Source organism: Chelonoidis abingdonii, chromosome 5, assembly GCF_003597395.2.
Source record: "Chelonoidis abingdonii isolate Lonesome George chromosome 5, CheloAbing_2.0, whole genome shotgun sequence".
In the NCBI taxonomy this organism is placed as follows: domain Eukaryota; kingdom Metazoa; phylum Chordata; order Testudines; family Testudinidae; genus Chelonoidis; species Chelonoidis abingdonii.
In genome coordinates, this window is record NC_133773.1 from 36936917 (window position 1) to 36952608 (window position 15692).

General features: G+C 47.0%; 1 protein-coding gene across 2 annotated transcripts; it reads left to right on the top strand.

The window, feature by feature from the left end:
• The first annotated feature begins 2476 nt into the window (after positions 1 to 2476).
• Positions 2477 to 8361, top strand: LOC116815017 (alcohol dehydrogenase 1-like). 2 transcript variants are annotated; one of them, XM_032763013.2, is made up of 9 exons: positions 2477 to 2503; positions 5911 to 6012; positions 6227 to 6368; positions 6616 to 6703; positions 6790 to 7009; positions 7097 to 7357; positions 7435 to 7570; positions 7653 to 7791; positions 8219 to 8361. In XM_032763013.2, exons 1-9 carry the CDS (start codon positions 2486 to 2488, stop codon positions 8241 to 8243), a joined length of 1131 nt encoding a protein of 376 aa, XP_032618904.1. In that variant the 5' UTR covers positions 2477 to 2485; the 3' UTR covers positions 8244 to 8361. The 2 variants fall into 2 exon arrangements, with proteins under 2 accessions (XP_032618904.1, XP_074922335.1); XM_075066234.1 differs by lacking the exon at positions 2477 to 2503 and adding an exon at positions 3932 to 4186.
• The last annotated feature ends 7331 nt before the right edge of the window (positions 8362 to 15692 follow it).

Sequence of the window (15692 nt, forward strand, 5' to 3'; positions counted from 1 at the left end):
CAGCCTGGGTGCCTCTAGGAGGCAATACTTCCCCTCTCGCAAGCACGGAGTCTGAGTGTAGCAAAATCCTTTTAATAAAGAAGTGAAATAATGCGGCATCACACTGGAGAAACACCACAAACAGGATTATAACACAAACCATAAGCAATTATACAGTGGAAATTATAACACAAACCATAAGCAAAAAAATCCACCTCCAAGTACGTTTGGCAATGTCCTTTCCCCCTTAGGGTCTTAAGTCCAACAACCCAAAAGTCTCTGGTCAGTGCCACCTCAGAGTTCAAAAGTTTACCTGTAGAGTTTTACCCCCCTCAGCCTGGGTGGAAATGGGGGGGCGGGGACACAGGGTGGTACGGGGCACCTTACATGGGCCAAGACCAACTGCTCCACCTCTCCATGGAGTTCTGCTGCAGCCCTCATCACAACTAGCTCCACTTCACCAGCTGTGCTACTCCTCCAGCCATCCCTGCAAACGGTTCCACTCTGCTCTGCTCATTGTTCCATGGGCTGCTGCAAACTGCTCCACTTTGCCAGCCACTTACCAATAGGTCTTCAGACTCCCCCACTAGCTAGCACAGCACTCAGTGCTCTCAGCTCAGTAATTCCAGCTCTTAGTGATTTCAACTCAACAATTTCAGTTCATAGTAGGGGAGCCCCAGTGTTGGTGCACCAGTAGCCCAATATGAATTCAGCATAGCAGCCTTTATATAGACTCCTAATGAAATCAAAATTAGCCCTACTCTTTTTAACAGCAGAGAATGTGCAATTGGTGTTTCAGGCCCTCAAGCAGGGCCCATACCAGCAGGTACACACCCCAGTCTCCAACTTCTCTCAATTCACTGGGCGTTGGAACCCATGCCCCTTGTCTAGCAAGTGCTACTTAATTGAGGTTGAGTCACTTCTGTCATAAAGTGGTCTCATAGTTCCTCATTCACATAGTCAGGGTAACACCACTTTATTCTTCCTGCCCCAATAACAAAGATATTGGGGATCCCAGAGCTGTCAAAATACCCATCCCAGCCTGCCATGGGCTGTGCTAGGAGAGGTGGGTGTGCCAATGCAAATACCTGAAATTCCTTTCCACACTCCCCATAATTCACCACCAGGTGTCAGGGTAGAGCTCATCCTGACTCTGCTCACAGTTACATTTGCTTTTACATTTGCCATTAGAATGGAATTACCGACAATGATGAATAAAAATCCTATCACATGAAAAGATGGACTGGGCTCTTCTTTGCAGTGTTGCTGTAGCTGTGTTGATCCCAGGATATGAGAGAGACAAGGTGGGTTAGGTAATATCTTTTATTGGATCAACTTCTGTTGGTGGAAGGTACAAGCTTTTGAGCTACTCTGAACTCATCTTCAGGTCTGGGGAAGGAAGCAGAGGTTTTGGAAGTTGGTTAAAAAAACCCCTAAACCCCACACTGGGGCAATGGGATCTTCCACAGCCTGTTCTAGGCTCTGAAAATCTTGGCCTCTGCCCTAGTTCCTTTAAAACCATAATCCATTTTTCTTTCAATGTGCTTGTTTGAGGAGGTGTTATTTTTATGGGCTAAAATGCAGGCACATTACTTGAAACTGTCCCAGAATGGAAGCCTACATGTGATAAATCAGCAGTTCTCAACCAGGAGTCTTTGACTCACTGGGCCTAGGGCAGAAAACTGAAGGCCCACCATGTGGGGCTGAAGCCTGAGGCCCCAAGACCCTCCACCCCTGGCTGAAGCCTGAACGACTTAGCTTTGCAGGGGCTCCACCAGTTGCTCTGCTTGCTGCCCCTTAATGTCAGCCCTGGCTTTTATATGTAGAGAAGCAGTTGTGGAAAAAGTGGGGCTGGGAGTTTTTACAGTATGTTAGGTGGGCCTCAGAAAGAAAAAGGTTGAGTACCTCTGTGATAAATAACAAGAAAGCAGGCAGCATCTCTGATTGTGAAATTATATGTATGGCTACTGTATCTTTCATACACAGACCTGAGGCCAGTACTTACTGTGGGAATCCTGGTGCTAGCCATTACATAATCACTAGGTGAACAAGGCAGTGCATATTTACATTGCAATCACAGGCTGCCCTGCGTTTATTCACATTAGAACTGTTAAGAAAGTCTCATTTCCAAATCTCACAAGGCCAAATATTCTGAAATCCGATTCTCCTTTTATTTGTTTTGTTCTGCTAACTAAACATAGGGAAATGTGCTAATTTTGCAACCCCCTCGGCCCGCTTTCAACCAGGGAACAAATGCTGAGACAGCGGATCCGCAAAGCAAACAGAGAGCGCACCTGATGCTACGTGGAGGGTCTGGATCTCTCCTCCCTCCAGAGGACGAAGGCTGCCAGGCGCTGGTTTGTCCGGGCCCCGCTCAGTTGCCCGTGTTGGCGGCACAGCGCGGCGGGCGGTGATCTGCGCCTCGGGCTGCTTTACTCTCGGCAAAGGGAAGCGGAGCCTGCCTGGAGTGATCGGCCGGGCCGAGCCGGCTCTCCGCGCGCGCCCCATGGGCACCTCCGGCAAAGTAAGACTAACGGCCTGATCATCGGTATTTCAAATAGCCTGCGCCGCTGCCACGGTGATTGTTCCGGGCGGGGCTGCAAACTGTGACTGCCGCTGAGCCTGGCCGCGTGCTGGTAATGGGGCGTCGCTGCAAGCACCGCGCTGAGCGCCGTGCTACGGCCCCAAACGCTAGCGCCTTCCCTCTCCGCAGCTGGGCCAAACAGCTGCAGCCTTGGGGCAACCTCCAGGCAGCTTTACTCAGCGTTAATCCATCACCCCACAAATAGCCGGCCACAGTAAATGCTGTGTTAATCATTAGCGCCCTGTCCTCCCCCCTCCCCAATTCTGTGGTTTAGGGCGGGGAGCGGGGGAGCTGAGTGCTCAGGGACTTTGATTTGTAAGTGCCCCCGAAAGCAGTGGGTAGAAACAGCCATAGCCCGGCGGGCACATTCCAGCATGCGGAAATGGCAGGCTGGTAAACCAGAAAACTAATCCTGCTAGGACAGAAAACGGTTGTGTGGGCCGTCCTTACGCATGGCTCATGAGACGTCTAATGGTCTAAGACGCTATTCGATGGTCTAGAGACGTTTACACAGAGCACATCACCGGCCACCGCCAATACTAAGAGTGAGCCTGCGTGACTTTGTGAACCCACGAGGGGGAGGAAACTCGTGGACCTCCCCTGCTGGACTTTATCCCCTGAGCCCTAACACGGAGCGGTAGCCGTGTTAGTCTGTATCAGCAAAAAGAACGAGGAATACTTGTGGCACCTTAGAGACTACCACATTTATTTGGGCATAAGCTTTCACGGGCTAAAACCCATTTGATCAGATGCATGGAGTGGAAAATACCAAACTTTTGTAGTGATAATCAGGATGGCCCATTTCAGACAGTTGACAAGAAGAAGCCTTATTTGATGGTGTTCAGTTTGCAAATTAATTCCGGTTCTGCAGTTTCTCGTTGGAGTCTGTTTTTGAAGGGTTTTTTTGTTGACGAACTGCCACTTTTAGGTCTGTAATTGAGTGTGCAGAGAGCCTGAAGTGTTCTCCTACTGGTTTTTGAATGTTATAATTCTTGAGGTCTGATTTGTGTCCACTTAGTCTTTTGCATAGAGACTGTCCGGTTTGGCCAATGTACATGGCAGAGGGGCATTGCTGGCACATGATGGCATATATCACATTGGCAGATGTGCAGGTGAATGAGCCCCTGATGGTGTGGCTGATGTGATTAGGGCCTATGATGGTGTCCCTTGAATAGGTATGTGGACAGAGCTGGCAACAGGGTTCGTTGCAAGGATAGGTTCCTGGGTTACTGTTTTTGTTGTGTGGTTGCTGGTGAGTATCTGGGGGGCTGTCTGTTAGCGAGGACTGGCCTGTCTCTCAAGGTCTGTGAGAATGAGAGAGAGGTTGTAGATCCTTGATGATGTGCTGGAGAGGTTTCAGTTGGGGGCTGAAGGTGACAGCATTCTGTTACTTTCTTTGTTGGGCCTGTCCTGTAGTAGGTGACTTCTGGGTATTCTTCTGGCTCTGTCAATCTGTTCCTTCACTTCTGCAGGTGGGTACTGTAATGTTAAGAACGCTTGATAGAAATCCTGCAGGTGTGTGTCTCTGTCTGAGGGATTGGAGCAAATGCGGTTGTATCTTAGAGCTTGGCCGTAGACAATGGATCGTGTGGTGTGTCCTGGATGAAAGCTGGAGGCATGTGGGTAAGTATAGCGGTCTAGGTTTCCAGTATGGGGTGGTGTTTATGTGACCATCACTGATTAGCACTGTAGTGTCCAGGAAGTGGCTCTCTTGTGTGGACTGGTCCAGGCTGAGACTGATGGTGGGATGGAAACTTTTGAAATCCTGGTGGATCATGCAAGCAGAGTAGAGGCATTAGGAGATGAGAGCTGAGGAAACGTTGTTTCTAAGTCAGCCATAAAAATGTTGGCATACTGTGGGGCCATGTGGGTATCCATACCAGTGCCACTGCCTTGAAGGTGTATACATTGTCCCCAAATGTGAAATAGTTGTGGGTGAGGACAAAGTTCAGCCACCAGGTTTGCCGTGACATTATCGGGGATACTGATCCATAGTTGCGTAGGGCCTGAGGAAAGAGTCTGCATAGCCAGACAACCATGCTGTCAGGGTGCCAATGCCTGAGATGCTGGGGCATCCAGGTTTATGGATCTTGGGTAGCAGATAGAATATCCCTATCCCTGATTGGAGTTCTAGGGGTGTGTTTGTGGAGATTTGTTCCTGTGTTTTGTCAGGGAGTTTCTTGAGCAGATGATGTAGTTTCTTTTGGTAACCCTCAGTGGGATCAAAGACTGGGAGTAGATGGGTCATTACAAGAACTATTTCCCCCCATGCTAATTTTTCCCCCTACTGTTACTCACACCTTCTTGTCAACTGTTTGAAATGGGCCATGCTGATCATCACCACAAAAGTTTTTTTCTCCTGCTGATAATAGTTCACCTTAATTGATTTGTCTGGTTAGAGTTGGTATGGCAAACCCCATCTTTTTAGGTTCTCGGTGTATATATATGTATATATTTTTTTATATATACACACTATCTTCCTACTGTATTTTCCACTTGTAAGGGTGCTGGGGCTCGTCCCTTTCAGGTGCCGCAGGGAGCCAGGGTGCCTCGCTACACAGCAGCAATCTCTCCAGGGCTCAGATCCTTCAGCGGGGCTGAGCAAACGAACAGTCTCTAAGCAAGTCAGAGTCCCAGCCCTTCAACAGGGGCTGGGCGGACACAATGTCTATAAGCCCGGCCCTGGAGCAGGGTGGGACGGCAAACAGTTCAGGCTCAGGCCTTTCAGCAGGACTGAGCAAATACAGAGTTAAACAGTACAGAAGGCCTCCTCTAGGCCAGGGGGAGGGGGAGTCTGCCACCCTCGGAAGGGTGGCAAGGGGGGATGCAGGCCTTCCCACCGGGAGCTCAAGCACCAGCATCTGTCCCTTCCAACAGCCTGCGCCTAACTGCAGCGCTGGGGCTGGGCCTTTATACTTTCTGTCCCACGCCTTAACTTCCAGGGAGCGGGGACTGGCAGCAGTGGCTCACCCACCTTGGCGTCTGTTCTGGCTCGTCCCTTTCAGGCGCAGCCGGGAGCCAGGGTACCTCGCTACACCACTCCATTTGATGAAGGGGGTTTATAGCCCACAAATGCTTATGCCCAAATAAATTTGTTAGTCTCTAAGGTGCCACAAGTACTCCTCGTTCTTTTTCACAGATAAAAGTAGTTCCAAAGGGACTCAAATGCATTGGCCATGCACTGTTCACTCTCGTTTGGTGTCATTCTTAAAAGATATTTTAAATGTAAATAACTGCAGGGGAAAATGTTTAATTCTGGATTCCTAATAGTAGCTTTTCAATGTATTCACTCCTTGTATTTTTAATAACAGTTCCTACATAAATGTAATCAACCATATTTTTCACAGGTGATAAAATGCAAGGCTGCCGTTGCCTGGGAAGTGGATAAACCACTCTCTATTGAGGAGGTAGAGGTTGCACCTCCGAAAGCCCATGAAGTTCGTGTTAAGGTACCCTACTTTTTTTTTTAGTTGTCTAAAACAAGATGCAAAAATGTGTTCCCTTCAAGTTCCTGATTTTCAAATAGCTAAGCTCAAAAATATGTAACTTTCCCCATTTTTTTCAGTCATATTATTGGACACAAGGGGTACATCTCTTCAGAGGCCTCAGTGAGCATTGCGAACGTGACTGTTTCACAAGATGTGTTCTTTCATTTCCATACAGATAGTGGCCACAGGGATCTGTGGGACAGATGACCATGTTCTGAAAGGTTCTATTCCAAATATAGATTACCCATTTATTCCTGGCCACGAAGGAGCTGGGATTGTGGAGAGTATTGGAGAAGGAGTGACATGTGTGAAACCAGGTATGGAGGGCCTTGCTCTTGCACTGAAGTCAATGGTAAAACTTTAGTGGTGCAGGAGCAGACCATTACTGTGTGGATATGCAGTGAAGGCTGCCAGATGAATTTAAATGATTTGGTGCTGACTCTAAATGGTTGCCTTCTCAAACTTCTTTGTAAATTCCTTGCACGATGCTTTTAAAGTACTACAAACAATGCTTCTCGATCACCAACTGACAAAGACAAGATATTCTTCTCCCTCCCACCCCAGGAGACAAAGTCATCCCTCTGTGTCTTCCCCAATGTGGGGAATGCAGCTTCTGTTTGAATCCTGACACCAACTGTTGCCTGAAGACACAGTGAGTTTGTTTCAACTTCTGTTGCCAGAGTCTCACCCTCAGTTTTTCTGACAATATTCATCCTCATATATTATGTCTCTTAACAGCCTCCATGAATCCCAGAACCTCATGCCGGACAAGACCAGCAGATTCACCTGCAAAGGGAAAGCAATTCACCATTTCCTGTGGATCAGCACCTTCTCAGAATACACAGTTATGCCTGATTCTGCCATTGCAAGAATTGATGATGATGCTCCTCTGGATAAAGTCTGTCTGTTTGGCTGTGGATTTTCCACCGGTTATGGTGCTGCCATCAATACTGCCAAGGTTACCACCCCCACCCGCCATGTTCCAGGACTACAATTCAATCTATGGATAGATTCTTACAGAGTCCCCTGTTTTACTGTTATGCAGGTTAAACCTGGTTCAACTTGTGCCATCTTCGGTTTGGGAGGAGTTGGCCTCTCTGTTGTTGTTGGCTGTAAATCAGCTGGTGCTTCCCGGATCATTGGGATCGACATCAACAAAGATAAATTTACCAAGGCTAGAGAGTTAGGAGCCACTGAGTGCATCAACCCTCAGGACTTCAAGAAACCTATTCAGGAGGTGCTGCTTGAGATGACTGGCCATGGTGTGGACTATTCCTTTGAAGTCGTTGGCCACACAGATACTATGGTATGTAAATATACACTGCAGTTGTTTCATAAGTTTCACTCCATGTGATGTTGTCATCTTTTTTTTTTTTAAACCAGGTAGCTGCCCTGGTATCCTGCCACATGGGCTCTGGCACCTGTGTGCTGGTTGGAACACCTCCTTTAGGATCACAGCTATCCTTTGACCCTCTGCTGCTGTTTACTGGACGTACCTGGAAAGGGTGTTTGATTGGAGGTATGGAGATCAATTTTGATTGCTCACTAAAACTCTGCAGTAAACAACTAGTGATTTCAGTACTCATCATATGTTTTTCCAGGTTGGAAGACCAAGGATTCTATCCCCAAATTAGTGTCTGGTTATATGGAGAAGAAATTTAATCCAGATGTGCTAATAACACACACTTTACCATTTGATAAAATCAATGAAGGATTTGAATTGTTACAGTCAGGAAAGAGGTGAGTGGGTTTTTTTAAATAATGACCCATCCACTCTCAGTCTTTGATCAAAACTTATCCTTTCTGGAAGGGAGAGAACCTTTCAGTAGTCTAGTTAAATGTTTACATGGTAGGATAATATACATTCCTGACATGAAAACAAGAGGATTGCATCTCAGGGTTTCATTAGGGAAGCCACATATTCAAAATACGATATGCATAAGGGCTGCAGCACTAGGAAATTTACTTTTGGGAACAGGAAAGGGAATGACCCCTTAAGCATTTCTATTCAGCTAAATTTGCAATCACTTCTTTTATAGTTCAGCCAATAGCGTGTTGGTAGGGGTATAACAGAGGTTGAGGTTATCCTGAATCTTGTGAAATGTTAGTAGTTACAGACTGATGTTTGAAACATCAGTCATTAACCTGACTTTTTTTCCTATTTCAGTATCCACACTGTCCTGGTGTTTTAGGATGGGCCTGGGGGTTGTCAACAGCATGACACATCTCATCCAAAATCTCCTCCCTCTAATATCTATATCATGAAATCATAAAACAAAGTGTGGAAAGTCTTGGATGATTCTTTGCTACTAATAGTTTTGATTAATAAACAGAGGCATCCTACAAAGGAGGACCCTCCATTGATGATTTCTTTAAATCCTTTCCTGTTGTCCCTTTCTATGCTGAATCCTCGCTGTTTAATTAGTATGTTGTGAAATGCCTTGATTCTTCTTTTTTTAATTGTTGTACTACCTGATTTTATATGAGGTGAGAGAAAAAATTTTGAAATAATTTGGTTTTTATTGGTGATTTAAAAAAAGAATCCAGGGACAGGTAACTCCAGTGCACTCAATGGTGTAGTGAAAGAAATTGCAATGTATGGCAATAATTAGCTGGATATTATTAGAGAACTCTTTTCTTGAATCAGAAGTAGTAAAGTATATAATATTTTAATCATCAGTCATTATATCTTGTCATTTGCCTTTTTAACTTCTCTTGAACCTGCAAGATGCTCAGTTCATTATAAAAAAGGAAATACACATTTCACATTTTTAAACAGTAACAGTTTATTAAAACCAGCTTATTCTGAGGTTGAAGAATTAGACTTTACTTGTTTACTACCATATCGCTATTCAAGCTTACTGTGCACTTTGCTCAGAAAATGTACCTAATAAAAAATGTACTTTAAAAAAATAAATGAAAGCTGTGATTCTCAATAAACACACTTATGTCTAAAATGAGAGTGAGCTCTCTCAAGTAGAGATTGTGACTTTCATAATAAGAAAAGCCTGAATCATAACCTTGGGCCAGGTACATGCATCCCAACAAGAAGAAACCAGATTCAGGTAACATGGAGAAACATAACTGAGAAGCCATTTCAGACAAGAACCAGAATTGTTATTCATTACAAATTGTCAGTGTTCCAAAAGTTGCACAACAGCTTTCACAGCACTCTCAAGTGCTTACACAAGAATCTGAGCTTCAAGTTTTTAAAAAAGGTTCCTAGACTTGAAGTTTATGTTTTACATCAACCTGAGCACCCCTTCAATCAAACTTTAGGGTACACTTGCCCCATAGGCTAGTATGTTTGTCTATATGGGGGTGATCAGGGCCAATGAGATCTAAACTTGTATAGTAAGTAGAAGATATACATATACACACCAACTCTAAAACAATCTGTTACCGGCAATGCTGGCACATATCACATTGGTAGAGTTTTGTAGTAGGTGACTTCTGGGACTGCTTGTGTGGATTGGTCTAGGCTGCTATGGGCCATGTGGGTACTCATAAGTCTCAATATAAATGGCCATACTGCAACTAGGTTGGGTGCATTGAGTCTGCCCAACCTGTGAAAGCAAGGTAAAGCACACGCATCTTAATTCCACTCTGGAAGTTAAAGAGCAATCATAAATAAGGAAGCAATTTCCAACCCTGATATTCTATGATGGTCACAATCACTATTTATCCCCCAGCTTGCAGCCAATCTGTAGTAAGAAAGAAAAACTGATCATTAACAATGAAATGCCTTCAGCTGTGTGAGGCTATTCCACAAACACAGGCGTATTTAATATGAGAACATCCTTCCCGAGGGGCGTTTTGTAACTAATCCCGGCAGCAACGCGGCAAACCACACCCATTAGGCGGAGCGTGGGGACTGGCGGCGGGGGAGGGAGGAAGAGCGAGCGGTACCGTCCCTTACTTTTAGCGAACGCTGGAGTCACGCAGCCCCAGGAGCTCTCGGCCCTCGGCAGCGCAGCGAGACACGCACCGCTCCAGCTCTAGCCCCTTCCTTGCTCTGGATGCTGCGGCAACCGCCGCTCCCTCCGCACGTGAGCCGCTTCCGGCTTTGTACCCCGCCCACTGGGCCTCTGTTCCCAAATGCGCATGCGCCAGCCTAGACCAGCTGGTGGCACCGGAGGCTGATTGATGGGCCTGGCTTAGCGGCGCCGCGAGCCCGGCTGGTTTCGTAGAGGGGAAGTCAGGTTCCACGACCTCGGCCTGCCTCAGGACCCTCCCGATGAGCTACAGGCCCTGGGCCATTGGTTTGTGCCAGACCGCTGCTTTCACCCCAGCTAGCTGAGACTGTATAGCCCCGTAATAACCAACCCTCTGTCATTTTTATTTCATTATCATTGATCTCGTACAAGGAGCATGGGGAAGGGAGAACCCAGACATCAGCCGTTTCCTTGATGTGACACCACCAGCTGCAGGTTGCACAGAAGACAAGTGGGAGGGTGCTTTATCACACTGACAGTCCCCTGGGTCAGGAGGCACGTTACTACCACCATCCCTGTCCTTAGCATGAGGAAGTCTTGCTGTGGAGCCACTCCCTGGACAGGAAGAGCTAGGTACACACACCCAATACAGTGCCCAGCCTGTGCCACTGAACAGTTTCCCCAATGAATAATACATACTGGCTTGTAAAATTCAACTCAAGATCAGCACTTGGCTTAACCACAGGCACTGAGATTACAGAAAATGAGAAATTATACTCTGTTCTTTGTTAATAATGTTGAAAACAAGTCATTATCTAAACAACCAAAATCATAGCACACTTTCTAGACACAAACTATCAGGTTAACCTCATGGCTGAAGACATTTCTCTCATCCAAAGTCTGTTGCAGCGTTTTCAACTGAGGCTGCCTACGACCCATGCTGTCCATTTGCTTGCCAAGTGCAGGATGAAGGGTTGTCTTCTGTGCCTTCTACATATACCTCTGATGTTCATTGTCTTTAATCCAAAGCAGGATAATCTCCCATGGCTTGTTTTCACCTGCATGCTCATTTTCTGTAGAGTTCACATCTTTTATTACATAAACTTTGTATGTAAACAGGCATGCAGTCTCTTATTTTAAAATGTTACATTCACATTCTAACAGAGACATATACCTTTCAGAGTTTAAACACATTTTCAGTATGTACACACACAACTCCTTACATAGTATCTGTACAACATTTTACCACAATATTAATGACTAGTATGTCCCCAGCATTCATGTGAGACCTCACCTGAGATGCTTTGGGAGAACCAGAATGTTCATAACAGACTCAGGGTTCTGTATCCCCCCTTGCCAGGTGCCATTAACATATTCATTTGTCACAGACACCAGACCAGTGGCAATGAGTCAATGCAGGGATTTGTGACTAGCCACTGAGCCCTTTGTTACCCCATCAAACAAGTAACCCCCGGCCACAGGAGGTGGATTGCAGAAGCCCTGGGATGGCTCTGTGTTGTAACCAAAATGCAGGCAGAACTGAACGCCCAGGCAATGCAAAGGCGGTAAGCTACATGTTGCAATAGTGCCGCTTGGCCTGTGACATAAGGAGATAAGTCACTTGTCAAAAATCCAAATACATTTCTATTTTGCCCCAGTACAAACTATAGAGGTACCTTCTGGGGTCAGTACCTGAAATGCTAGTATCCGAAACAAGGAGAATGAATGGTATAGAACCAGTTACTCCTGAGGGCATTCTGCACCAACAGAGTAAAAATTCTGTACACGGTATTTTAAAATTCTGCAAATTTTATTTGTCAAATAAATGTGGAGGCTCCAGCCTGGCACCGGGAAGCACAGGCCACTGGTTTCATAGAGGTGGGAGATCACTGTGCAGCAACCCCCCAGGACTCAGCGGTGAGGCTGCACCCAACCCTGACACAGCACAAGGACAGGGCCTGGCCCAGAAACAGCCCAGGGCTCTGCCCCTCCTTGCTAGGTGCACCAGCTGTGGGCAGGCAGGATCTAAGTCTAGAGGGACTTAGAGATCCAGGTGCAGGTTGAGAGGGTTCTGGGTGGGGCAGTCTGGGTGCAGGCAGCTCAGTGGGGGATCTGACTGCAGGGGGAGGACCTGGATCCACAGGGGCTTGTTGGAGGGTTCTGGGTGCAACGGTAATGGGACTCGGCAGGGTGGGGTGTCCAGGTGAACATGGTTGGGGCTCAGCGGAAAGGGGCGTGTGGGAGGATAGAGCTCAGAAGTGGGGTCTGAGTGTGGGGGTCCAGATGCTGGGTAAGTGGGGCTCGTCAAGGGGGCTCTGGGTGCAGGGGGGTGAGGCTCAATGGGAGGGTCTGGATGCACAGGGTTGGGCAGATGAGGGAGTATGGGATCTACAGTGATCCCTCCCCCTGCAGCTGAAGACCAATGGGTGCAGGAAGTGTGGGGTGGGGGGGATGTGCACACAGTGCTTCCTACAGCTGGGGAGAAATCTGGGTGTGGATCTGACACAACCCCAGATGCCGTGCAGGGGAAGTGGAAGTCTCATCCTCCCCAGCCCAGATGGGACTAGCAGCTGAGCCCAGCACATGGTAGGAGCTACCAGCCAGGTCTTCCCCAGTCCTGACCCCTGCCCCACAATGATTTACCTCTCTGCCGGCTGCCCTGGACACCAAAACATACTGCTGGGGAAGGTTGCATGACCGCTCTTGTGCCTTCCTTATCAAAAAGTCATTTTTCTGTGGGGAAGCAAAGAAATTTGTGAGGGACAAATTCTGCACAATTCACCCAAGAGTAACAAGTGAAAGAATTGGAACCAACTGATGGGCTGGATTTTACTGACATGTGAAGAGTTTTATAACTTGTTAAATCATCCTAGAAATACAGGACCTCCCCTGCAATGTGGGATGCCTCACAATGCCTTGCTTTTGTGGCTCCTAAGCAGGGCCACTCACAAACAGCCAAACAACTTGCAGGTCACACCCTGAATGTCTGTGTATCGCCATGGCCCAGATCTGGCAATTCTGACCCCTGCTGACCATGCTCTGGTTTCCTGGCAGCCTCAATTACTACTTGCACAGTGATCCCGACACACTCCCCGTTTTCCCTGCAGAAATGTCTGTTCCGCACTATCCAGATATATTTGGTCCTTTGCCTCTGTGAGGGCATTGAGCTACAGCACCTTAAATGGAGTTCCCCACACAATTCACAATGCTGGATGATTTGTGATTAAAGAACAAACAAGTTTATTTAACTACGAAGAGATTTATTTTTTTTTAAGTACAAGTTATAGTCAGAAATGATTACAAGACAAACATAAAATGCTTCCTAGTACTCAACTTAAACTAGACATGATTCAAGGTGAAATCATTACCAAAGATTTTCATTAGCATTGCTGACCAAATTACAGGGCAGGATCTGCTCCTGAGGTCCAATGGCTGTTTTCTTTTGTCCGCTTAGATGAGAGAGAGATGGACAAGAAAAGATAACTTGGGATGTTTTTGCCCCTCTTTTACAGCTCAGTCATCCTTTGGAAACCATGTTCCTAAGCATGATCCCCTGGTTAAAACCTCTTTTCAGCTGAGAGCAAGGAGATACAGAGTTTGGTAGGGGAGAGGTTTCATACCGTCGTTTGCTAAGATCAAATCTGTGTGTTCCTGCCCTGCTTCCTTGCCAAAGAATGAGCACTTGATCGGGGCTGAATTAACTCTCCTGTAGGCTCGGGGCTATTAGATTTTGTGGGGCCCCTGGGGACTTGAGGTGAGGGAGTGGGCTCAGAGCTGGGGCAGGGGATTGGGATGCAGGCTTCCGCTGGGAGGCACTTACCTCAGGCAGCTCCTGGAGTACCCAGCCAATGGGAGCTGCGGAGCCAGCGCTGGGGGCAGCACATAGAGATTCCCAGAACACCCCTCACCTAGATGCCACAGGGGCACATCGTCGAGCTGGCGCTTGCAGCTCCAGGCCCCAGGTGGGGTGTGGAGGCTCAGGGACTGGCGTCCGGCCCGCAGCACAGAGACTTGCCACAGGCCAGAGGAAAAGAAGCAGTTGGCTGCATCCAGCCAGCAGGCCTGCAGGGCCCCAGAGCTGCAGCCCCTAAAGCTCCTGCATTAGTCCAGCACTGTACTTGATAGGTGATGACACCTGCCTGGTGTATCAGCTTGTCTTTTGTGTTTGAGAAACAGGTTTGCCCACTCCCCAGACGTCTGGTAAACACATAGTATTGATTTCGGCTTATGTTCATAACTTTACATATAATATTGCTACATACATTTTACCATGATATTATTGACCAGCAAGTTTTACTTCTTACGTGGTACTCCAAGATACTCCAGGCGTATCTTGTACAAAGATTTTTACAGTAGTGTGTCGGCTGTGAATACAGGGGTGTGTTCTGTCATGGTATCTTATTGAACTTTTCTTTCTGTACTATGCCATTATTGACTTTTTGCAATAAACCTGACTGATATTGGTTATTTGAGCTCTTCTATATATTTCATAACAAACCAAAGCATAGCCAAGCACTCAGTGCTATAATTTATCAACACTGCCCACCAGCCACACAGGCAGTTAATTACAGGCAGGTTCCTTCTTTAAAAAGCTCATCATGGATAGACCAGATCCTGGCACCTCTTAAAGAAGTCGGCCACCCTCGGAATTGGCCTTAAATGGTTGGTACATTCACTGCTTAAATGGTTGCTCCTTTGCACTCCCTTGCCCTTAAATAAGGGCCACCCTCTCCTCTGGCATTTGATACCACTTTGACTGGAAGGAGATATGTCTTGGTCTCAGCGTCTCTCTTCATGCAGAATTATTTCTGTGAATTAAAAAATGCCCCCAAAACAATGGAAATACCAACGGGTTACAAACATGTTGTGACAGTTCAGCAAAGGGCCCTGGGCCCTGAACAGCTTATGGAGAGACCTGGCTATACAGTGGTCAATGGTGCTCCGATCAGACCTCTATAAAACCAGAATGACCCAATGGGGAGAGAAAGGGTAGGGGGATATCAAGATCAAAATCCAGTCTGAAGTGGAGTCAGCAGGGTTACACAGAAGAAATCAAAAGCAGAATCCAGCCCAAAGTCAAACAGCTGTTGGGCTTTCTGAGGGAGCGACCCCTCGCTGCACTCTTCAACGCTTTCTGCTCTAGTGACTCCAGCAGTAATACCATCCAGGCAGGCTGTGCTCTTCTGGTGATGTGACTCCTACTCCCCTGGAACTGTGGGTGCTGATCTGACAGTAGCAATGAGAAAGAGTTGAAGGTGGGGAAGGCAGCGAAAGCCAGGAGCCAGCGCAGCTTGGCTGCTTGGGATCATTGTTGTGTGGGCTACAGTAGTGCTGACCAAAATCAGGGCTCACTTATGGCATGCGCATTATTAGCAGTATTAGGTTAGCACATAGAAGCCCAAAACCAAGGAGGAGACCCTATGATATGCTCGTTAGCAGCAGCACATTACAGTAGCACCTTGGAGGCGAGGCAGGCCATTATGAAGTGCACATTAGCAGCAGCATTACAAAGGCACCCACGGGCTCCCCTTTTTATAGTGCCTGGGGGGAACCCTCTATATGGGAGCACCTGTCCCAGAACAAAGTTCACATTATCCACGGACATGTGCAGAAATTTAACTTTGACCCCTTTTGTTGGGGCACTGTGCCCCCCCCCACATACCATTTTGGCAGAAGCATGCTCTTCTCTCCCTCTCTTCCCCCCGC

Excerpts from the sequence above, each read along its gene's own strand:
- LOC116815017 (XM_075066234.1), top strand. The coding sequence starts at position 4,166 with ATGAAAGCTGGAGGCATGTGG. Across the intron at positions 7,010-7,096 it reads CTGCCATCAATACTGCCAAG|GTTAAACCTGGTTCAACTTG; the intron begins GTTACCACCCCC and ends ACTGTTATGCAG. Across the intron at positions 7,792-8,218 it reads TTGTTACAGTCAGGAAAGAG|TATCCACACTGTCCTGGTGT; the intron begins GTGAGTGGGTTT and ends TTCCTATTTCAG.